This window comes from Mirounga angustirostris, unplaced genomic scaffold (genome assembly GCF_029215605.1).
Source record: "Mirounga angustirostris isolate CCGP_5_RB_7025 unplaced genomic scaffold, mMirAng1.0.hap1 SCAF_4, whole genome shotgun sequence".
In the NCBI taxonomy this organism is placed as follows: Eukaryota; Metazoa; Chordata; class Mammalia; order Carnivora; family Phocidae; genus Mirounga; species Mirounga angustirostris.
In genome coordinates this window covers 86,249,644-86,272,716 of record NW_026991712.1, presented here as the reverse complement: position 1 = coordinate 86,272,716, position 23,073 = coordinate 86,249,644, and the positions used below count along the sequence as shown (strand labels likewise).

The 23,073-nt window shown below is 41.2% G+C and overlaps 1 protein-coding gene across 6 annotated transcripts; it reads right to left on the bottom strand.

Moving 5' to 3' along the window:
- Positions 1-6: 6 nt before the first annotated feature.
- Positions 7-23,073, bottom strand: PRPF3 (pre-mRNA processing factor 3). Of its 6 annotated transcripts, XM_045896724.3 has the most exons (17): positions 21,967-23,071; positions 20,710-20,800; positions 19,339-19,528; positions 17,844-17,974; positions 15,712-15,858; positions 12,507-12,590; positions 12,101-12,321; positions 11,119-11,425; positions 10,288-10,454; positions 9,037-9,116; positions 6,417-6,560; positions 5,636-5,735; positions 5,349-5,462; positions 4,169-4,287; positions 3,800-3,883; positions 2,732-2,793; positions 7-365 (listed from the first exon to the last, which is right to left on the bottom strand). In XM_045896724.3, the coding sequence occupies exons 3-17, from the start codon at positions 19,481-19,483 to the stop codon at positions 219-221; spliced, it is 2,052 nt and encodes a 683-aa protein (XP_045752680.1). In that variant the 5' UTR covers positions 19,484-19,528; positions 20,710-20,800; positions 21,967-23,071; the 3' UTR covers positions 7-218. The 6 variants fall into 6 exon arrangements, with proteins under 6 accessions (XP_045752680.1, XP_045752678.1, XP_064444539.1 ...); XM_045896722.3 differs by lacking the exon at positions 20,710-20,800; XM_064588469.1 differs by lacking the exons at positions 20,710-20,800; positions 21,967-23,071 and adding an exon at positions 21,843-21,955.

Here is a 23,073-nt window from a genome sequence, read left to right as displayed (position 1 = left end):
ACCAACTTTAAAAATAACTCTTTAATCATATGCACATAAGGGGAATAAAGGGCAGCGCCAGACTGACTGGGGAAAGGACTAAGGTGTTTTCCCTTTGTCCCAATGTCAGCTTGGCACAGTTCTGAGATCACACACACATGTGGGACTGGGTTGGGAAGTAGAATGAGCGGACTGAAGAGACAAGGGCAGGAGGGGAGAGGCAAGGGCTTGCAGTAGTTTCAGTCGGTGGACTCCAACACAGATTCACTCAGTGCAAGGTCCCAGTAGTGTTCAGCCCCATGCTTTTTGAAGTGCTCTCGAGCCATGTTCTCTGTAGGGCACTGTTTGAACTTCATCTCCCCAAAGCTCCGGTCTTTGGCTGTACCCTGGGAAAGAGACAAAATCTGTAATAAGAACACCGCAATTTTTTTTAAAGATTTTATTTTTTAAAGTAATCTCTACACCCAGTGTGGGGCTCCAACCTACAACCCCAAGATCAAGAGTTGTAGGCTCCACCAACTGAGCCAGCCAGGTGCCCCAAAACACTGCAATTTCTAATTTAAATCAGAACATTCTTTTCTAAAACCTAATAACATTTTCAGGGCGCCTGGGTGGCTCCATCAATTAAGTATCCGACCCTTGATTTCGGCTCAGGTCATGATCTCAGGGTTGTGAGATCAAGCCCTGAGTCAGGCTCTGGGACTCAGCAGGAAGTCTGCTTGAGATTCTCTCCCTCTCCCCCTCCCCATGTGCATATGCACACACATTCTCTCTCTCTCAAATAAATAAGTAAATAAATATTTATTTTTAAAGATGTTATTTGAGAGAGAGAGGCAGGGCCGTTGTGTGTGCACAAGTGGGGTGGAGGGGCAGAGGGAGAGAGAGAGAAGCAGACTTTCTGCTGAGCAGGGATCCCCACGCGAGGCTCGATCCCAGGACCATGATCATGACCTGAGCCAAAGGCAGACACTTAACCATCTAACCATCCAGGTGCCCCTTTAATAAATGAATCTTTAAAACCTAGTAACATTTGTGTAGCAATGTGCCTAGCTGAGCATGGTTTTATGGTAAAAGCTATTCTAACCTCCACCCTCTTGGGTATTTGTGTGAGTCTTGATGAATTTAGAGGCATAAAGGTTTCAGTATTTTGACTGAATGGAGGATGAGGAATTCTGTACTCTGATACCTGGATGAAAGAGCAAGTCTGGAAGGGCTATGGAGCGTGAGATGGGATGAACTACTTACCCACCAGGCCTCTAAGGACTAGATTTAGGCCTTAAAGGAGAGAGTCTTTCCCCCTCAGTGAGACCCTGTATACAAGTAGGAGGCTTTGGGGCCCACTGACCAAGAACAGTATGAAGGTGAGGAAAAGAGGGGAGTGGGAGCAGTGAGGGGGGTACCCGAAGAGAACTACAATAGAAAAACATACAGTACTGGGTGTAACCACAATCCTGCCAAAGGCACCAGCAGCAATGGCAGTCATAAAGTGCTATCTCAAGAGATTCTCAGGGATCAAATTCCAATAAGAAGCTAGAGTAGAACTTGGCTTGTTTCTGAACCTGAAATACAATTCCTGTGGACTCTCAGAGATAAATAGAAGAGAAATTGGAAGAGATGAAGGGGTTAGGATCTTAAATATGCAGGTGGTGTATAATGGTTATTATGATCTAATTTGTATGCATAAATTGGAGGAGTCTGGGATAAGAAAAAAGGATACATGAAGAACATTAACTGCCTATAAAAAGTGGTCTTAAAGAATTAGAGAATTAGAAGGGGACCATTTCAGTAAATGTTCTTCTGTGTTACTAGAATTTATTTTAATAAGCATTTACCACTTTTGAAATAATTTTGTAATAAAGAACGTTACTAAACATAAGTACATTTAAAAAATAAAGATATATGTATTCAACATAAAAGAATAAAATGAAAACATTCAATCAATACAAAGGTAGAAAATATTTACAATGTAAAAAATGTATTTTGGAGTGGGAATAAAAGGATTACTGCAACACATCAGGATAAGGATATAATTATTTAAGAAAGAAACTCTTAATGCTTCCTGAAAAATAGGATGCTATTTTATGCTTCACAAACAATGAACAATCCTTAATTCACACCTTGGCCTGAATAAGCATATTCATTAATTCATTCTTCAGAACGAATACTGGTTTGCTAAGATTTCAGGGATGAGGGAACTGTATAACCACAAACAAGCTCCATTTTACAGAGCACTATTACACAGTAATCTAATTCTGCTCAGAAAAGAATTAATAGAAAGGGAAAATAATACCCACATTTTGTAGATAAACCAACAGTAATTGATGTTAAGTGTCTTGACCAGTTGAACAGCTAATGAGTGGTACTGCCCAGACTCCCAACTTTATATTCTAAAGTCTAGTACTTCTTTCATTATATCCAGACCAAAAAAATCCCACAATGGTTCATTTCCCTTTTTCCAAATCTCATATCCATGACTGTGAAATAAACGACTTGGTCGAAAATTTGTATTCTTGCCACCAGTTTTCCATACTCTCCCCCAGGTGGCATATTCTATATACTCATCAATTTAACTAAAATATAATCAGGAAGAATCTGCGGCCAAATGTTTACCAATGAATTCCAAAAAGAAAAATGAATTACTTAAGGAATCAGCCATTGCTTAGTTTTACCATTCTACTGCTCCATTAGAATGGTATAAACAACCAGGAATTAGCTAAAGTTCTGCTTCAATGTTTAACAGAAGATTACCTACCTCCCAGACTAGTACACATTTATTGGTTTTCTTCACAGCTTCCTCATCAGATTCCTCATCATCTGGAAAAGACAATATAGCTAAATCTTGCTCTAGTCTTAGACTAGAGACCAAGATTTAGGTTCTAAACAAAGAGTTTTCAAAAGTCTATCTCAATTCTTTTAAATATTGTCCCCCGTTTGCCGTGTATCAGGGTCAAATGTCTTCTCTTATTTTTATTTCCCCCAAATTAGACTGAAAGCTCCGAACAGGTAGAGATATTAATTAATTCAACATTTACTGAGCACCTACATATATCAAGAGCTGCCCCAGGTACTGGGAATAAGGAGATAAATAAAAGACAAGCAATCAACAATAAAAACTTGTCCTAAGGGGCGCCTGGGTGGCTCAGTCGGTTAAACGTCTGCCTTCAGCTCAGGTCATGTTCCCAGGGTCCTGGGATCAAGTCCCACATCGGGCTCCCTACTCAGCGGGGAGCCTGCTGCTGTCTCTCCCTCTGCCTGCCGCTCCCCTTGCTTATACTCTGTTTCTGTCAAATAAATAAATAAAATCTTAAAAAAAAAAAGTATTTATAGCTGAATTTTCACAAACTCAATACACTCCCACAACCAGTGACCAGGCGGACAGGGAAAACTTAAGTCAGGGAAACCTGACCTTAAAGGTCAGGCAGAAGAAAAACTAACATTCACACATATTATCACATAATAAATACTGTATGAATGTCTACCATGTTCATAGTCCACATGGGTCTTTCTAAAATTCCTAAACACTGGGCGCCTGGGTGGCTCAGTTGGTTAAGCGACTGCCTTCAGCTCAGGTCATGATCCTGGAGTCCCGGGATCGAGTCCCGCATCGGGCTCCCTGCTCGGCAGGGAGTCTGCTTCTCCCTCTGACCCTCCCCCCTCTCATGCTCTCTATCTCATTCTCTCTCTCAAATAAATAAAATCTTAAAATAAAATAAAATTCCTAAACATTATCTAGTGTGAGCAAGCGTCACTGGGAGGGAATAGATGAATGGACAGAGTACCATCCCCACCTCCCACTAAACTCCCTCTAACCCCCATTCACCATCTCCCTTTGTGTTAGATGTCTGTTCATCCCACTTTATCCGATGCAGCATAAGACGCTTAAATTTCTTCTGGGCCTTGGGGCCTGGAAACAGAGAAGGAGAATTTTGCCAGAATTTTGGAATATGATGAAGTAGAAAGAACCTCTGAGCTCATTCGTTACTCAGACCTTAATGTAGTAGTTGAAGCAATCCCAGGAACCATATCTTAGGTCCTTCTACTCTAATAAACACAGAAACAGAGGCCCAGGATATTAAACCCAGGTATGGCTCTAAAAGTCCTGTCTTTGCCTCCTTTCTCCCCACCATTCTAATCACTTCAAGGCCTAGGGTTGCGTGGGGATGGTCTCCCTCAGTTTTTTCAGACTCACCCCCTTCCACTACTACCACGTTGACATCCTTGTGCAGTACCACCACCCCTGTCAGGTACAGTTGCCCAGCATTGGCCTCAATCTTGAACTTCTTGGCTGGGTTGCTCAAATTTCGAACTCTGGAGAAGGGAAAGTTTAGTTATGGCTTTTGTTTTAGCATCAGTAGCTGCCTGAATGGAATGGCAAATAAATAGATGGATCCAAAATGGTTTTCTCTCTAAAAACAAAGGCCTTTGAAGTAAGCAAATACGCTAATGCTTGAAAGGTAGAATCAATGAGTCTCGAAGTAATTCCACTGCCTTATACTCCAAAGACTAGTATTGTACACCCTACAACAAATAGCAGGTAATGAAAATTTACTCTAAGAAAGGTGAGGTATTTATCATCATCCAAAAATATGTGTAAGCTAATTGTTCTTGAGTATAAAGATCAACAAATTCTTTGTCTCCTAGATGCTTATAATGTAAAGTAGTCAGAATGCTATGCATGGAAAATTTCCATAAGGGTACACAAAAAACTCTTAGTCACAATTACCTATGGTGTTAAGGAATCAGAGTAAGAAGGGGACTTTTTCAGTAAGGGCCTTCTGTTGTATTAGATTAAAAAAAAATTTAATAAGCTTTCACTACTTTTATAATAATTTATCACTTTCATAATAAAGAGCTAGTTATTGAAAAGGAGCACATTTTAAAAAATGGAAGGTACACATGCACTCAACATAAAATAAAATGAAAATATTATATCAACAGGAAGGTAGAGAATATTTACAATGTATAAAATGTACTTTGGAGTGGAAATAAAAGGATTACTGCAAAAGTGAGAATAAGAATATAGTTTCTGAATAAAGAAACTTTTAATGCTTTCTGGAGAAATAGGTTATTTTATATTTCACAAAGGATGAATGATCCTTAGTTCACAGATTGGTCTCAACAAGTATATTCATTCATTCATTCATTCTTCAGAACTAGTACTGGTTCATTGAAAAGTCTCAGAGATAGAAGAGTAAGTCTTTAAACCTCCCTCATTATAAAAGATTTATTAGCTCCTGATTCATGCTGGGGTCACAGAAGAGAGTAGGGACTGATGTTAGGTGTGCTTTAGACCACAGTGATTCTGCCTCAAGCACTTGGAAAATTTTTGGTATTTCTAAGGCAAAGGCTGGCCCAGATTGGACACCTACCTATATACAGATATGTGTACCCCCTGTGAAATGTCTTCTTTAAGCTTTTTAATTTTCTTGACCTTTCTCTGTTCTGCTGTAAGTTTTCGGGCAGCGTTGGCCTCTTCATGCGCTCTGTCGTGACAGGAAGGACATCCACAAGTGAGAAAGGCATTGAAGATCAGAGGCAAAGCTGAGGGAAAGAGAGAGCAACAGAGGACTCTCCCCTCCCTCCAAATATGGATCCCCCCAGAAGAGTCTGGGAAAGGTACTTGCCCTGGGTTTCCACCCAATCCCATGGCACTTACTTCTGTCTTTTTGCCATCTGAGCTCTGACATGGGCTTCTACCTTCGTGGGGTCTTGAACAGCTTCTGTTCCTAATACTCGCATCAAATTTGAAATTCTCACTGCACGTGGAGAGAGGATAGAAAACAATAATTCTTCAGCTGGGATAACCTGTCACCTCTTCTCAATTCATGCTGTTTACCTATTTCAAATCTCTGCTCAAAGCTCATTTCCTCCAGAAACCTCTATCTTGAAAAGCCCAGCATTTGTGGAAGGACACACAATCTAAATAGTTGGTATACATTTACTTACACTGCTTGAAAATTTATGGAAGATAAGGAACTTAATTTCTTTGGTATTTTTCACTCTGATCACAGCATTTAGTTAAAGGTCCTACATATAACAGTGCTCACTCAAAATATTACTGAACGATAATGGGAACTACAGGAGTGAAGGTTTCTTTTAACAGTATTTTCATTTTTCAAATATTAATAATTATGTACAAAACAACTTCATGCACACACTGCAGCTACTATCTTCATGAATTTCAAGACCATTATTTTTCCAGGAAGATCACAATAGTATATATTTTTATACTTAAAAATAAGCCTTAAATGACCTCTACAGTGAATATGTTGACCTGTCTTAATAAGATTGTAGAAATTTAGGAAAGGAAGAAAAGAATTAATGAATGATTCAGAGAAACGGAAAGCACACAAATATAGGAAGAGGTGAAAGTTCCTCTAGAATTACAGAGATAAACAAACATACCACCCTTTCTTCCCTGCCTCTAAGATATGTACCTTTGGGTTCTGGAGGAGGCATCAGGCCGAGCCTGACTTTCTCTTGTAGTTCCTTCTGTGCTTCCCTCCTTGTTTGCCTTCGAAGTTTCTTCTGTTCCTTCTTGGTAAGATATACCCCCAGAGTAACTGGTGTGTCATTGTCAACTGCCAGGTAGAGAAATGAAAGTACAAAAGCAATAAGCCTATTAGAGGAATGTAGGTGAATATCAATCATATTAAAAGAAACTTTATTTATTTTTATTTTTTTTAAGGTTTTATTTATTTATTTGTAAGAGAGAGAGAGAGAGAGATAGCACAACCAGGGGGAAGCGACAGGCAGAGGGAAAAGCAGACTCCCCGCTCAGCAAGGAGCCCAATGTGGGACTCGATCCCAGGACCCCAGGATCATGACCTGAGCCGAAGGCAGACGCTTAACTGACTGAGCCACCCAAGTGTCTCACATGGGGCTCCCTGCTCAGTGGGGAGCCTGCTTCTCCCTCTCCCTCTGCCCCCACTTGTATGCTCTCTCTTTCTCTCTCAAATAAATAAATAAATAAAATCTTAAAAAAAAAAAAAAAACAATTAAAGTTTCTTTTAATGTGGGGTGTGGATCATGACCCGAGCCAAAGCCAGATGCTTAACCGACTGAGCCACCCAGGAGCCCTGTTATTATTTTTAGGTTGTTATAATAGTAGTATGTTACATTTTTTAAAAAGCATTCTTATTTTTCATGGGAGTGTTCTAACTTGTTTTTTCTTGAAGCAGTTGAACCCTTTAATCAACTGAAAAGTGGCAAATACAGAGAACAAAATGAGAGCTGCTCCAGTTGCAGTGTATGAGGATTTGGGGTAGGTGGGGCTAAGTAAGATGATGAAATTTATAATTTTAGAGTTACAGGGATTGGGGAAAATCCTCTAGACTCCCAAAGCAGGTTTACTCAACTTTTTATTTAATTTTACTTATTATTATTTTTAAAGGTTATTTATTTAAGCAATGTCCACATCCAAGGTAGGGCTCAAACTCATGACCCTGAGATCAAGAGTCACGACCTCTTCTGACATGAGCCAGCCAGGCACCCCCTCAACTTCTCATTAGTTTTTGAAGATTGATTTATTTATTTTATAGAAAGAGTGTGCACACATGCAAGTGGGGGGTGGGGAGAGGGAAGGGGAATCTTATGCAGACTCCCCGCTGAGTGTGGAGCCTGACGTGGTGCTCCTCGATCTGACGACCCTGAGATCATGACCTGAGGCGAAGCCAAGAGTCAGATGCTCAACTGAGCCACCGAGGTGCCTCTCAACTTTTTAAAACAAACAAAATCCCTTATGTTCTAACGATTCACACTGATGACATCTAAGTAGACTCTGATTAAGTAATATTCAATGATTATCATACACTGTATTACGTCGAAGTCTCAATCTATTTTTCCAAATTTACTAATTGAGGTATTATCTCCTCTGTTCATCCCAAATCTGATGAAAGTGTTAAAATCTTTTATGATCTGCGTAATTCTTGAAGAAGACGTAACAGTTAATATTATCTCTACATGTGAGAAAGTTCTGTGTTCTAAGTTATTTACCCAAGGGATTCAGCTAGTTAAAAACACAGCCACAACTAAAACCTATCTCTTCTGAGTGAGCCAACAGGCTTTTGCTACAAAAGACAAAGAAGACTGAAGAAGGACAGGTATTTAGTAATGGTGTACAAGATGGAGTTGGGAGTCAAAGATAAGAATGCTTTTTATTTTTTAAATTTTTTTTAAGTAGGTTCCATGCCCAGCGTGGAGCCCAACGTGGGGCTTAACTTCACAACTCTGAGATCAGGACCTGAGCTGAGATCAAGAGTCAGACGCTTAACCCACTGAGCCACTCAGGCATCCCAAGAATGATTTTTGAAACCTAACTTGTTATATACATCAGTGAAACCATCTCTGGAGTAGGCCTCAATGCTCTAGAGCTGCACTGTCCAATACTGTAGCCAATAGCCACATACATACACTATCTATCTACCTATCTGATTTTTTTTAAAGATTTTATTTATTTGACAGAGAGTGACACAGCGAGAGAGGGAACACAAGCAGGGGGAATGGGAGAGGGAGAAGCAGGCTTCCCACCGAGCAGAGAGCCCGATGCAGGGCTCGATCCCAGGATGCTGGGATCATGACCTGAGCCGAAGGCAGACGCTTAATGACTGAGCCACCCAGGCGCCCCTCTATCTGTCTATTTTTAAAGATTTATTTATTTATAAAGAGAGAGTGCGTGCATGCATACGAGGAGTAGCAGAGGGAGAGAGAGAATCTTAAGCAGCAGGCTCCACACCCAGCACAGAGCCTGACACAGGGCTCGATCCCACAACCCTGAGATCATGACCTGAGCTGAAATCAAGAGTCAGATGTTAACCAACTGAGTCACCCAGGTGCCCCATACATACATTATTTAAATTGAAATTAATTAAAATTGAATATAGTTTAAAATTTCGTCTTTCAGTTGTATTAGTGCAACTCAGTTTTCAAATGCTCAATAGTCACAAGTGGATAGTAGGTACTGTATGGTCAGCACAGGTGGGAGAACATGTTCATATCACATGACGTTCCATTGGATAATACTTCTCTAGAGCCTTAACTGAGTAATTTATACTTTACCTGGAGGGTTGAGTTGGGCTGGATGTTCAACAAGATTTGTGATTCCAAAATAATCTTCTCTCTTGGGATTTTCCTCTGTACTAAAATTGGAGGAAGAAGGGAAAACAGGATATGTGGGTAGAGACAATTCCGAGAGAGGGAGTCTCAGAAACACAATGAAAAAATGCACTCTCCATGATGTGTTCTAGCACTTTTTAGTGTTTATCTATAACATGTAAATATATTACACATAATTTTCAAGATGAGAAAACTGGCTTCCCCTAAGGTTGGACATACTCTCTACACCAGTCATTCTCAACCTTTTCCCTACCCTAACATCCCTGATGGATGTCACATTCTCTCACTAATAACAGTAGCTCCCTGGGACAGTGGTTGACAGAGGAAGGGTAAGGGGAAACGCTGAGACAAAGTCTCATAAAGCTCTTAATCTCAGAATTAAGAGCAGATATAATTAAAGCTCTCCAAATGTTTCTTAAATGTTTTATTTACCATTCTCTCCCCCATCAATTAAGAATCCTTCCTCTATTCTAGGACTGGATTTTTTTTTTTTTTTTAAAGATTTTATTTATTTATTTGACAGACAGAGAGAGACAGTGAGAGCAGGAACACAAGCAGGGGGAGTGGGAGAGGGAGAGGGAGAAGCATGTTGCCTGCCAAGCAGGGAGCCCGATTCAGGGCTTGATCACAGGACCCTTAATGACTGAGCCACCCAGGCACCCCTCTAAGACTGGATCTTTAAGAAATATAAAAACCTATTGTAAGTAGCAGAAAAATGTAATTAAGAAAACAAATGATTATGTATAGCCAAAGCAAATATAAAATTTACATCCTTTCGGGGCGCCTGGGTGGCTCAGTTGGTTAAGCGACTGCCTTCGGCTCAGGTCATGATCCTGGAGTCCCTGGATCGAGTCCCGCATCGGGCTCCCTGCTCGGTAGGGAGTCTGCTTCTCCCTCTGACCCTCCCCCCTCTCATGTACTTGCTCTCTCGCATTCTCTCTCTCTCAAATAAAAATAAATAAAATCTTTAAAAAAAAAAAATTTACATTCTTTCTCTTTTAGATTATTTGTGCCTGTTCCTTCCTACGTTAACCCCAAAAACTAAAAAAAAAAACCTATACAACATATTCTTCACAAATACATGGTCTGTGTATGGTTACCTATTTCCCCAGGATTTAAAAATTTTACTTAATGCATGAGTACTCTCCCAATAAAACTCTAGCCTTATTAAAAGGTATTAACTAACAAACTCACAGGTCAAAGCCATTGGGGATGATGTAAGAGTCCCACCACTCAATTTCAGGGATATCTCCTTCCTTTAGCTCTTTTTTAGGAGCAATGAGGGCCAGCCTCGTTGAAGTATGGATGCCTGTTTTTCGAGCTGCCTGTGAGATTTCTGCCTGCAGCTTCTCCAGTTGAGCCTGAAGAGAAAATAAACCAAGACATGAAGATAAAGTGGAACCACAGAAAACAGGGACATGATAGAACCCCAAATTTTAAAGCACTCTCTTTTTGGAACTCTTTATGCCTAATGAAAGAATTCATAATTTCTGAAAGCTCAGAAGAACCTTCAACTTTATTTTATCCTTAGTTGATTTACATACAACTACTCTCATCACCACCCTTCACCCCACTGTGTGCCTACAGCAAATATACAGAAATGGAATTTTATGAAAACACCATTCTTAGAGGATGAAAACAAGAGCAAAACTCACTGAATATACAGTCAATTCTTAACTCTCCACGTGTGGAGTTAATTTATCTGCAGTAAATGTTAATACCAGGTTAGCTTTCCTCAGTTACTCAGTGTTCTGAATTGTTTCCTTCCACTGTTTGTATGTGAGTTTTCAAACTCAGTTTTATTTCCACATAAGCAGAATGTAATCAAGAAGACAAATCAGCTAAAAATCAAGTATTCCAGGAATAAAAGAAGTATTTTAAAAATTAGTCATTGCTTTATTACTTGTGTATCTAATTGCCTAAAACTTAGAGAACTGGGTTGATAGTATTTTAGGACTGTATTAAATTTCCTTTGTCCCCTTCCTAACTTCTTCGAAGTTCTAGGTTATATTCTAAACCAGGTACCTTCGTCCGTAATCGCTGGGCAATCTTCTCAAATTTGCCCTTGTCATGGAATTTAAAAGTGCGTCTCTGGCGTTGGGAAGGGGCAATTGAGACTCGGGGGTCAAAAAAGGTATTAGACTCCATGTCTTCTGATGGCTTTTCTTTTAGCTGTTGTTTGAATTGTTCCCTTTTCACAGCACGAATATTGGCCTTCAGAGTAGGCATGCGGTGTGTCAACTCAATCTCCTTGCCTGTTGCATCTACAGTGCGACCTTGCTCATCGAGAATCAGTGGTGTAGGTTTAGTTTGATCTTTTAACTCCACCTTCCTGAGAAATAGCCCACAAAGAAATAAATTATCACATGGGACAATAAATAAAGCAAACAAAAACAAAATAAAATAAAATAAATCAAACCCAACAAAGATAATAGGTTACACAATTCTAGGGAACATAAGCCCATCAGTGAATAGTAACACCTTGATTCAAAACATCAAACTAAATATTTGAGTACAGAATACAGTCAGATGAAATGAATTTATATATATATTACATTGATAAGAATTCGCAATCCTATTTCACTCCTGAATTTCTGAGTCAGACATAATATGCCAAACCAATTGTATGTGTTAAAAATAAAGTCTATCATCTCTACCCAGTGTAGAAAACGCTCAGATCTGGTATCACTCACTGTGATTTAATGGATTTGGCTCTGGGTTAGGAACCAGAAGACCAGGTTCTATTCCTAGCTCCAACAACAAATGAATAATCTTAACCTTAGTTCTATCAATTGTAAAAAGAAGATAAATTCTGCAACAAGGAAGCTAAAAGAATTCAACTGGTATTTATTCAGCATACGTAAGAAATATAAAACTAAGAAATGATATAGGTTCTTTGGAAGAACAGAATCAGTAATGCTCCAGGTTTTTGTTTGTTCTTTTTAACCTTCATTATTGCTTCTCCAGGTTCAGAAGTAACAAGAGGTTCCATGAAATAGATACTCACGGGGGAGCAATGCCCATGGCATGGAGATTGGCCAGGCCCACCATGTTGGCATTGCCAATGAGCCCTGGCTTCAGTGCCAGCTGGGCTTGGATGCGGGCTTGTAGTTCAGCTGCTTTCCTTGCCTTCTCAATGGCATCATTCATGAAAGTGGCAGCCTGGGAGGGCTGAATAGTGTTGCCAATTGGAAGTCGCTCTGGTTGGGAGGAAGAAGGAGTCTTTGGCTGTGAGCCAGAGAAAAAAAAGTCAGAATCAGAAGAATTAGACAGGCAGACAGGTTACACACAAATACATAGACACACACACACACACTGGTAGATTGTGGGGTGGAACATGCAGTCACCTTCCAGACTCTCAAATGAGTGGACGGCAAGAAATTCTTTGCTAAAGAGTCTTCTTTTCATAATACCTGAGGTGTAGGGGGGCTAATGAAGCTCAGCTGTTTTTTCCTCTCCTCGATTTGCCGTGTAGCTGCCTCCATCATCTGTTTGATCTGTTCTCGATGGGAGAGAAGTTAAAAAACTGTTAACATCTCTCTCTCTTTTTTAAAAAGATTTTATTTATTCATTTGGTGGAGGGAGACAGAGAGAGCACAAGCAGGGGGAGCGGCAGAGGGAGGAGAAGCAGGCCCCCTGCTCAGGCCCCCCGATGTGGGGCTTGATCCCAGGACCCCAGGATCATGACCTGAGCCAAAGGCAGACTCTTTTTTTTTTTTAAGATTTTATTTATTCATTTGAGACATAGAGATACAGAGAGAGAGAGAGCATGAGCAGGGGGAGAGGCAGAGGGAGAGGGAGAAGCAGGCTCCCCGCTGCGCAGGGAGCCTGACGTGGGGCTCGATCCCAGGACCCTGGTATCATGACCTGAGCCGAAGGCAGACGCTTAACCATCTGAGCCACCCAGGCGCCCCCCAAAGGCAGACTGTTAACCAACTGAGCCACCCAGGCACCTCAACATCTTTTTTATTTCTCCTATATAGGTTCCTAAATGCAAAAGGCTTTCAGGTCTAGAGAACTAAAATTTTTTTTTTTTAATTTTTTATTTATTTATTTGAGAGAGAGAATGAGATAGAGAGAGCATGAGAGGGGGGAGGGTCAGAGGGAGAAGCAGACTCCCCGCTGAACAGGGAGCCCAATGCGGGACTCGATCCCGGGACTCCAGGATCATGACCTGAGCCGAAGGCAGTCACCTAACTAACTGAGCCACCCAGGCGCCCGAGAACTAAAATTTTTTGAATGAACCCATCATATTCTGGCCTGTACGATTGGCTAGAAAATTTAGTAAAGATAAGCTATATAGTTAAGCACTGAAACTTTTCAACCCATCATCCTATTGAAGGATTAGCATGTTAGGTAGTAACATAACTTGATGGTTAAAACTCAGGTTAAGTGTCCGACTTGTGTTTTTGGCTCAGGTCATGATCTCTGTGGGATGCAGCCCTGCAAAAGGCTCCATGCTCAGCATGGAGTCTGCTTGGGATTCTCCCTCTCCCACTACTTCTCCCCTACCTCTCTCAAAATAAATAAGTAAATCTTTAAAAAAAAAAAAATCAGGTTAAGAGAAACCCGAGCTTGACTTTTAACTCTGACACTTAATGCTTGTATGACCTTGGACATGGCATTTAATCTCTAAAACTCCAAGTGTCTAAAAAGGGTAAAAACAGTACCTACACTACAAGACTATTATGAGCATTTCAACAAAACTCCTAACAGAATCCACACAAATTATCATACTTTTTTTTAAAGTGTATTTATTTATTTTTTGGAATTTCTATACCTAACATGGGATTCGAACTCAGGACCCTGAGATCAAGAGTGCATGCTCTCCCAACTGGGCCAGCCAGGTGCCCCAAATTATCATACTTTTTATGAATGCCTGCTTTGGGTAACTGGAGACAACAAAGCAAAGACCTGCTTCCTAGCCTCTGTAAAACCGTTCTTTTGTCCTAAAGAATATGAAAATGATGAGCTTTGAGAATACAGTCAAATAACCCTTCTTTAATTTTCCAAAAGAGACCTTGCTCCCAAGGTGCCTCAAGGTATTTTTTAAAATTTATTTTTAGGGGCACCTGGGTGGCTCAGTCATTAAGTGTCTGCCTTCGGCTCAGGTCATGATCCCAGGACCTGGGATCGAGCCCCACGTCAGGTTCCCTGCTCGGCGGGAAGCCTGCTTCTCCCTCTCCCTCTTCCCCTGCTTGTGTTCCCTCTCTTGCTGTGTCTCTCTCTGTCCTATAAATAAATAAATAAAATCTTTAAAAAAAATAAATAAATAAAATTTATTTTTAATTTCTTTTGAAGTTTTATTTATTTAAGTAATCTCTACACCCAACATGGAGCTCAAACTCACGACCCCAAGATCAAGAGTCGCAGGCTTTTCTCACTGAGCCCGCCAGGAGCCCCTTCAGAATTTACTTTTTAAACATTTTTTTTGAGTAGATGATATATTTACATAGTTCAAAATGCAAAAAAAGTACAAAAGGGTATATTATGATTTCTTCCACCCCTCTTCTCTATAAAGCACCAGTATCAGTTTTTTTCCTTGCAGAAATATCATATATAGGTACAAATAAGCAAATTCAGGGGCACCTGGGTGGCTCAATCGGTTAAGTGTTCAACTCTTGATTTCAGCTCAGGCCATGATCTCAGGGTCACGAGATCGAGCCCCAGGATAGGCTATGTGCTGGGCGTGGAGCCTGCTTAAGATTCTCTCTCTCTTGCTCCCTCTACCCCTCCCTACCTTAAAAAAAAAGAAAAGAAAAGAAAGAAATTCATCTACCCATCCATACACATATATGTATATATTCTATTTCCCTTCCAAGAAATTTTAAATGGTATAAGAAATATTTACTGTTTATAATGATATCAAAAAAAATTTTTTTAAGGACTTTATTTATTTGGGAGAAAGAGTGAGCGAGAGAGAGAGCATGAGCTGGGGGAGGAAAAGCGGGAGAGGGAGAAGCAGACACCCTGCTGAACAGAGAGCCTGACACGGAGCTCGATCCCAGTACCCCGGGATCATGTTCTGAGCTGAAAGCATAAGCTTAACTGACTGAGACATCCAGGCGCCCCCAGATAATTCCTATTAAAAAAACCAACAACACAAGTCGGGGCACCTGGGTGGCTCAGATGGTCAAGCATCTGACTCTTGGTTTTGGCTCTTGGATCGAGCCCTGTGCTGGGCTCTGTGCTCAGCACAGAGTCTGCTTGGGATTCTCTCCCTCTGCCCTTCTCTGCTTGCGTGTGCGCTCTCTCTCTAAATAAATAACATCTAAAGAAAAAACAAAAACAAAAGCCCCACAACACCCCAACAAAGTCAACCTGAAATTATTTTTAGTGGATTATATCATCTCATCTCTGCATTGTATTTGGAAATTTTCCTCTGCCATCAAGCCAAGTTCTGATTATTTCAATAATTTTCTCAATGATCCAATGAGGTACACAATTGGGCAAATGATGTATGTAATATACCTTGTTCGCCACATAACAGGTGCTCATTTCAATAGTTTTCCCCGATGCTAACCACTAATTCAAATTAAGGTCACAACAAATCTGGACCCATGCATCTCTTGCTTCTTCAACTCATAAAGTCACTGCTTTCAGTTCCTAATTACTCACCTGGAGCTTAGTTAGCATACCAGGACTCTCTGAGGGAGGCCCAGGGATCACTTCAGGCTCCTCTTCCACCTCCTCAAAACGGGGTATCCGTCGCTTCTTTACTCCTGATGATTCCTTGGAGATCTCAGAGTCATCACCAAACACTTCCTAAGGAAACCCAAGATGAAAGAAGAGTTGTCTCCCTGCCCATGGGAGAAGGGAAGAATCATCCTAGTCCCTATCAGCATCTTGTGGCTTTTCCCAGAGTCCTCTAGACCCTCCACCAAATGGACCATCTCACCCAACTTCATCATTCTCCTACTCCAGTCAAGCAAATTTCATCTCCACGTCCTTATAAAGGTTCCCATCTAAAGGTCTTTATAAATGCTACTTCCTACATTTGTAATGATTTCCCTCAACTTTTCCACACCCCTATTCCAAATCCTGCCTGAAACTCACCTCCTTCAGGATGTTTTCCTCATAAATAATCTCATCCCACTCCGATCAAACTGTTGTTTCACATCCTCTTAGCACTTAAGACCTGGGTTCATACTACATAAAATTACATTGCTGATATTCTGCTTGCCAAGTGTTAAGTTTTTCAATGTTAGTACTTTCTCCCAATTAGAGTCTAAGCTCTTCCAGGACAGGGGTTTTCTCTTTCTTCTTCAGTATTCCCCAATAACACTTGTTCTCATCAAACAATGGGAACTCAAATATGTTGACTAATTTGCAAGGTGAATTTAACAGGACCAAGAGTGGCCAACTGGAAGGGACAATGGGAAAAAGCAAATGTACACACCGGTGGTAGGCTTTGGGTGACATCCCCTCTTCACTAGGAGGGCTCGTGTTTTGCAAGGACATATCCTCGGCCAGGGGCGAGCGCTTCCTGGAACTCCTACAGTTCAAGAAAAAGGACTCTCCCATAATATATTGTGTGGGGTGGGGACTTGAATGGACCAAAATGGGACCCATATCCCAAGGCTATCTAGATACCTCCTTCAAGAAACCATTTTTATTAATCCCACCCAATGTAGTCACTTCATTCACAGCATGCCTCAGCACTTACACAGCCATGTGTCCTATTGTAGCACTAACTTCACTCCACAGATCTGTGTATATTGTGGATCAAGCATTCCCCCTCAAACATAACAAATTCAACGTCAGTCTGACTCTACAGTCAACTCTAAAATTTATATGAAACTGTTACTTAGATTTTATAATTTGTGACTGTATTTTGTTGTTCCCCTCCCTTAAATTGCAAATTCCTTTAAGGCAAGGACTATTTCTCATTCCTCTGAACACCTTACAATGCCTTAAACACAAAAGGCACACAATTCTCTATTTCTCTTGGTACCATAGCCTGGCCTGGGACCAAGCAGACGTTGCTTATTCACTCCTTGTGCCTCAGGAAAAGCAATAGGATAGCCAAGATATCAAATGCACTTTGGAAGATTTGATGGGAGTCACAGAAAAGACTTTTTTAATGGAAGAGACAGAAAAGAGATAGAGAAATCAGCCACTTGAAGCTGCTAATATTAAAAGAAGGCATGACAAATAAGCAATTACCGAATAAAAAGTGAAGGAGGTAAGACAGTAATGATGGTCCTTTTAAGTACTCCACTCATGGGGCCTGATGACCAGCAATTTGCTATATAGCAAACAGTAGGCTCTCAGGACATAGAGTAAATAATAATTTCTGTTAGGTATCCCATCTACAGGTCCATTCCAGAGAAACCTCTAAAAGGAGCAACAATGAGGTCTACAGTAGTGGAGTCACGTTCTGAATCAATCTATTAGTTATCAAGTAATCCAAAGAATAAAATCTTAGAGCAATCAATTCATAGGTAGTAGCAAGGGGGAGGGTGGAGGAGACATAGGGAAACATAAGAACCAAAAACTCCTAACTGTACATGAAAAGGGACAAAGCTACCAACTGTTTCCTCGGAGTATTTCAACCCATGAACTTAGGTAGTTCATCACCACAAGATGGTGATAATACAAGTTCACCTCCTCTCCTTTAATGTCTAAGTACCTCTCTTGAATATTATGTATTCTAACAGTGGATATCAAAGTGTGAGCCACGTAAGCTCAGCAACTTTGTTACCATTCAAAACACTCCTAAGCTCATCAGATAGTTAACTGTAACCTACCTTCAGCTCTCTTTTTCTGCTCCTGTCACTGCTAGACTTGGAATGTCTAGAGCTTCGGCCTTCCTCCACAGCCTCAAACAGTTTGTCCACAAATCGGAGAGTAGAATCATCAAGAAAAGGTTTCAGATGGTCTGACAGGAGAAAAAGGGGTGGTAGCGTTGAAAAATAAGAGTACTTAGTCCAATACTAGGCATATAACAGATACCAACACTGAAATTTTATCCTGAGGAGGGAGGGAAATGTTGTCCTAAGTTCTTTGTAGGATTTCCATAAATCCTTTTACATTGAATGACCTTACCTTTTGAGGTAAAAGTACAGTTAGAATTTTTTGCAGTAGGAAGTAGCATAGCCAGAGCAACCTATTTAGGTTGAGTATCAAAGTTTATGATGAACAGGGCACCTGGGTGGCTCAGTCGGTTAAGCGTCTGCCTTGGGCTCAGGTCATGATCCCAGGCGCCTGGGATTGAGTCCTGGGTCAGGAGGCCCCCTGCTCAGGTGGAAGCCTGCTTTTCCCTCTCCCTCTACCCCTCCCCCCTGCTCATACACTCTCAAGTAAAATCTTTTTTTTTTTGAAGATTTTATTTATTTATTTGACAGAGCGAGAGAGCACAAGCAGGGGGAACAGTAGAGGGAGAGTGAGAAGCAGGCTCCCCGCCAAGCAGGGAGCCTGAAGGCAGACGCTTAACCATCTGAGCCACCCAGGAGCCCCGTAAATAAGTAAAATCTTTTTTTTTTTTTTTTAAGATTTTATTTATTTATTTGACAGAGACATAGCGAGAGAGGGAACACAAGCAGGGGGAGTGGGAGAGGGAGAAGCAGGCTTCCCGCTGAGCAGGGAGCCCGATGTGGGGCTTGATCCCAGGACCCTGGGATCATGACCCGAGCCGAAGGCAGACGCTTAACGACTGAGCCACCCAGGTGCCCCAATAAGTAAAATCTTAAAAAAAAAAAAAAAAAAAAAAAAAAAGTTATCCTAACTCTTCCCAAACAGCAAGCTATAGGAGACTACCATAAACAAATTCTACCTTCCTCAACTTTTTTCATGTTTTTTTTTTCAGAGAATTTGATATATTTAGATGTCAATCTGAATCTGAATATACCTATCTACTTTAGCATATTTCTTAAGTAAATATAACTTAGCTAATTCAATACATTGGTTAAAGGAAGTCAGTCGGAGATTCAAAATAGGTCATAAATGGGGTGCCTGGCTGGCTCAGTTGATAGAGCAGGCATCTTTATCTCAGGGTCATGAGTTCAAGCCCCACGTTGGGTGTAGAGGTTACATTAAAAAAAAAAAAAAAGTATGTCACAAGTAGTATAAAAAATAAGAAAAAAAGCAAAATTAGTCACTTAGGCTATTTCTATTATAATGCAGGAGAAAATAAAATGTGGCCTGATCTTTTTCAGATACTCCTAACAGAGAATTTGGGGAAATTCAAAGCAGTGTTTAGGATCATGCTATATGTTAAGTCCAAAGATTCATAAAAGGACATACCAGCTGCCTTCTTCTTGTCCATGCCCTTCCCCACACAGTTCAGTGCTGCTGTGACCACTGTGGGCTCTGAAAAGCCCAGCACCCTCTTCACTGTCTTCTCTATCCATGGTTTCAGCTCATCCAGCTCCCTCTTAGACAGTGCCATTCTTCAGGAAAAGGAGGGTAGCTCAAATGGGATTCAGTACTGCACCTAAAAAGAAACCAGGAAAAAGCTCTGTTAGAGGGTAGGAAAAGACCATTCCAGGCAATGTTTAGTGTATCAGGAATGCCATCTCCACCCCTATTCTCAATCAAGCAAGTGCCTGCACTTCATTTCAAGCCAAATACTTTCCCTAAAACCCATACTTCAAAGCAGATAGAACCACATTCTGTTTGTAATCCTAACTCAGTAAGTATCAGTGGATCAGTGAAATCTGTGGAATAAACAAGAAAACCCTGGGAATAATGTAGTCTGAGAAATGAGTTCTAGCTTCTTTTTTGATCCTGTCATAACAAGGACTGGCAAACATACAACCTGAAAACAAGACTGAAAAGCCCACCCAGAGACCAGCTTTTCTATTCCTCCTGCTTCCAGGCAGGCATTCCTTAACACAGCCTTGACCTGTAGGTTTCCCTTCTTTTAAGGGATGAATTAAAAAAAAAAAAGGTGGCCTTATCCAGGTCAGTCATCCTATATTAAAGCTCATAATCCAGGGTGCCTGGGTGGCTCAGTCAGTCAAGCATCTGGCTCTTGATTTTGGCTCAGGTCATGATCTTGGGATTATGGGACTGAGCTCCACACCCGGTTCCACGCTGGGTGTGGAGCCTGCGAGATTCTTTCTCCCTTTCCCACTGGCCTTCCCTCGGCTAAGAAAAAAAAAAAAGCTCTTAATCCTGGGGGGCCTGGCTGGCTCAGCTGGTAGAGCATGCAACTCTCAATCTCAGGGTTGTGAGTTCAAGCCCCACATTGAGTGTGGAGCCTACTTTAAATAAATAAATAAATAAGCAAGCAAGCAAGCAAGCAAGCTAGCTCCTAATCCTTAAGAATGTTGTCACATTTCTCTATAGTCATATTCATCCCTGTGGAAATTCTGGACCCAGATCATTTTCTCTCATGTTCTACAGGATCTGTCAATAGACTTCATAAGATTAATCCCTCAGCTCAGAAAAGAATACCCTCATTTTGGATGTACTTTCCCTCTCTCCCTTCACTATCATAAAGGACCTTCTACAACAAATCTTTGTTATTTAATGCAAGTTAGTGTAATTCTTCAACATTATTCATGTTTACATTCTGCTCTCCTAGTTAAATAGCAAAGCTCATGAGCATAGAGAAAATTTTACTTCTCTGATTTTCTCTGTAAGTGCCTAAAGTCAATAAACAGCACTGACCTCAATTTCCAAGCAAACTTCCTCCCAGCAGTGCTACAAATCAGGGTCTCTGGGAGTCAATCTTTCAAGATGTTTTAAGACATCTTTTCTCCTAAAAGACAGTCTGATTAATTTCTACTTTCTTGGCAGGTTTATCTTCTATAAGACCTGTTGCTAAACAGTATATTTAATTTTGGTATAACCATAGGAAGCTAGTAGATTAAAGTCATGAAAACAGGAGTGAAAGATTTTGTGACTCAGGGACATGTTATATGAATAATTCTGTGGCAGCTCTATTCACCTCTCATGAGACAGCAGTATAGCCTATAAATCTCTACATATTAAATGTGCATTACTCAAAAAAAGCATACTCAGACCAAAGAGAGTGAAGAAACAGTTCACGCTGAACATCTGGAACACTGAACTCTATGTGCCAGCTTTGGGGCAAGTAATTCCTCTGTGCCTCAGTTTACTCATTTTACAAAATGAGGCCAATTCCCAAATCTAAATCATCTTTAATCATTCAATAAATACTTATTGCATAATTACTAGGTCTCAGGTAGTGTACTGTGTGCTGAGGATACATACAACAATGAACATAACAGACAATCCTCGCCTTAATGGATCTTATATTCCACTAGAATTGAATCACGGGCTAGAAAGTGTAAACAATTTGAAAATCCAAAGCAACAAATGAGGTACGACTCTATCAGATAAAATGTGTGCCCAAGTACCATGCTAACAAATGTATTCAACTTCTACCTAATCCTCTAGGAAACTAAACAGCCGGTGGGCAAAAATAAAAGTTTCAAACAGTAACCAGCTTTGTCACTAATCAAATGTTCAACAGTAACTGCCTGGGGCGCGGCGGGGTGGGGGTGGAAGAAGAGGAAGGCAGAAGGATGTCTGAATGAGCAGGTAGCAGAATCCAATCTTGTGAAGAATTTCCTTACTCCGTGCTCTTCTTCGCTATAACCTGAGTTTCCCTCCTGCAACCTCCATACTTGTTTGCTCTCTCCCTATCTCCGACCGGCTCCCTACCCCACCTTGTTCTCCCCAAACTCATCTTAGAGCTGGTCTCCCCACCCCGTCCCCTTCCCGCCCCCGCCCTTTTCCTCCCCACAATCTCACTCCAACCCATTCTCCCTCAGAACCTTGTACTTCTTTCGGCTTCCTTCCCACTGAACGTTCCCGCCTCGGTCCTCCCCTTGGGGTGCGCCCTGGCCCTCGCCGCTCAGACAGAAAGATACCCTCCCAGGGCCCGGGGCCACTACTCACCTCACAAACTTCAGCCCCTGAGACGGAGCCCGAACGTTACACCGGAACCGGAAACCCTCCGACCGCCCTACGGCCTGCCGTCGCTACCGCCACAGCCGCCGCCACGCCGCGGTCCCCCGACATGTGACGGGGAAGGGCCGGGCCACCGATTCGCGCAGCCGTAGTAACCACGTTCCCCGGCGGAGCGCATGCGTGCGGGAGCTGTAAAGTTTGCGCATAAAGTTCCTACCTCTTTAGGTTTCTCCAGCGAAATGTGGTAACTAGATTACTGCAAAGTTAATGTTGCCTGAAGCAGAAATTGGGCTGCTCGCAGTACTCCTAGTATGAATAAATGCACTAAAAGCCGAGCTTCTGCGTTCGGGTTAAACGGGGCCTTTCTGGTAGAAACTAAACCATCTGAGAGTCGTTGTCACTAGCATTAGCCACCCCTCTTTAATCTTTCTCCCTTACTTAAGCGTGGTGTCAGAGACCACCAAGAAAAATGACGAACATAGGAGGACTCTGAAGATAGCAGCCCCCCATCTGTGCCTTTTATTGTTTCATTCATTCACTGACGTAATACTTGTTGACTGCCTACTACTATGTGCCGGGCATCCTCTGAGAATCGATATTGCTTAATGATTAAGACCATGGGCTTTAAAGTCAGACTGCCTAGATTTGTATTCTAGCTCTCTCTCATTAGCTGTGACATTAGGCAAGTTACTTAAGCCCTGTTTACTCACCTGTAAAAAAATCCACTTCATTGGGCTGCTCTGAGGACCACAAGAATGACTGAGGGCAATGCATTTAAAACAGTGCCTCCTCAGAGTTCAATAAAGCTACGTTATATATAATAGTCAATTGCCTACATAAATGTGTAACAGACATTTCAAATTTACATGATGAAAACTAAGCTCCTGATTCCACCCCCCACTCCCCCCACCAAAAGAATAGCTCCTAGTCTTCATCCTCAATTAATGGCAACAGTATTCTTAAGAGTTATGCAAGCCAATAATCTTGGAACCCTCCTGGACTCCTCTGTTCCATTGGCCCTACTTTCAAATATATACAGACCCATTTGCTTCTTACCACCTCCACTACTCATTTTAATGCTTGGATTATTTTAGT

Coding starts and splice junctions, on each gene's coding strand:
- PRPF3 (XM_045896724.3), bottom strand. CDS start 19,483: ATGGCACTGTCTAAGAGGGAGCTGGATGAGCTGAAACCATGGATAGAG. Junction 12,322..12,506: donor TTAGCCCCCCTACACCTCAG/GTATTATGAAAA, acceptor TCTGGCTCACAG/CCAAAGACTCCTTCTTCCTC. Junction 4,288..5,348: donor GTACACATATCTGTATATAG/GTAGGTGTCCAA, acceptor TCCCTTCTCCAG/AGTTCGAAATTTGAGCAACC.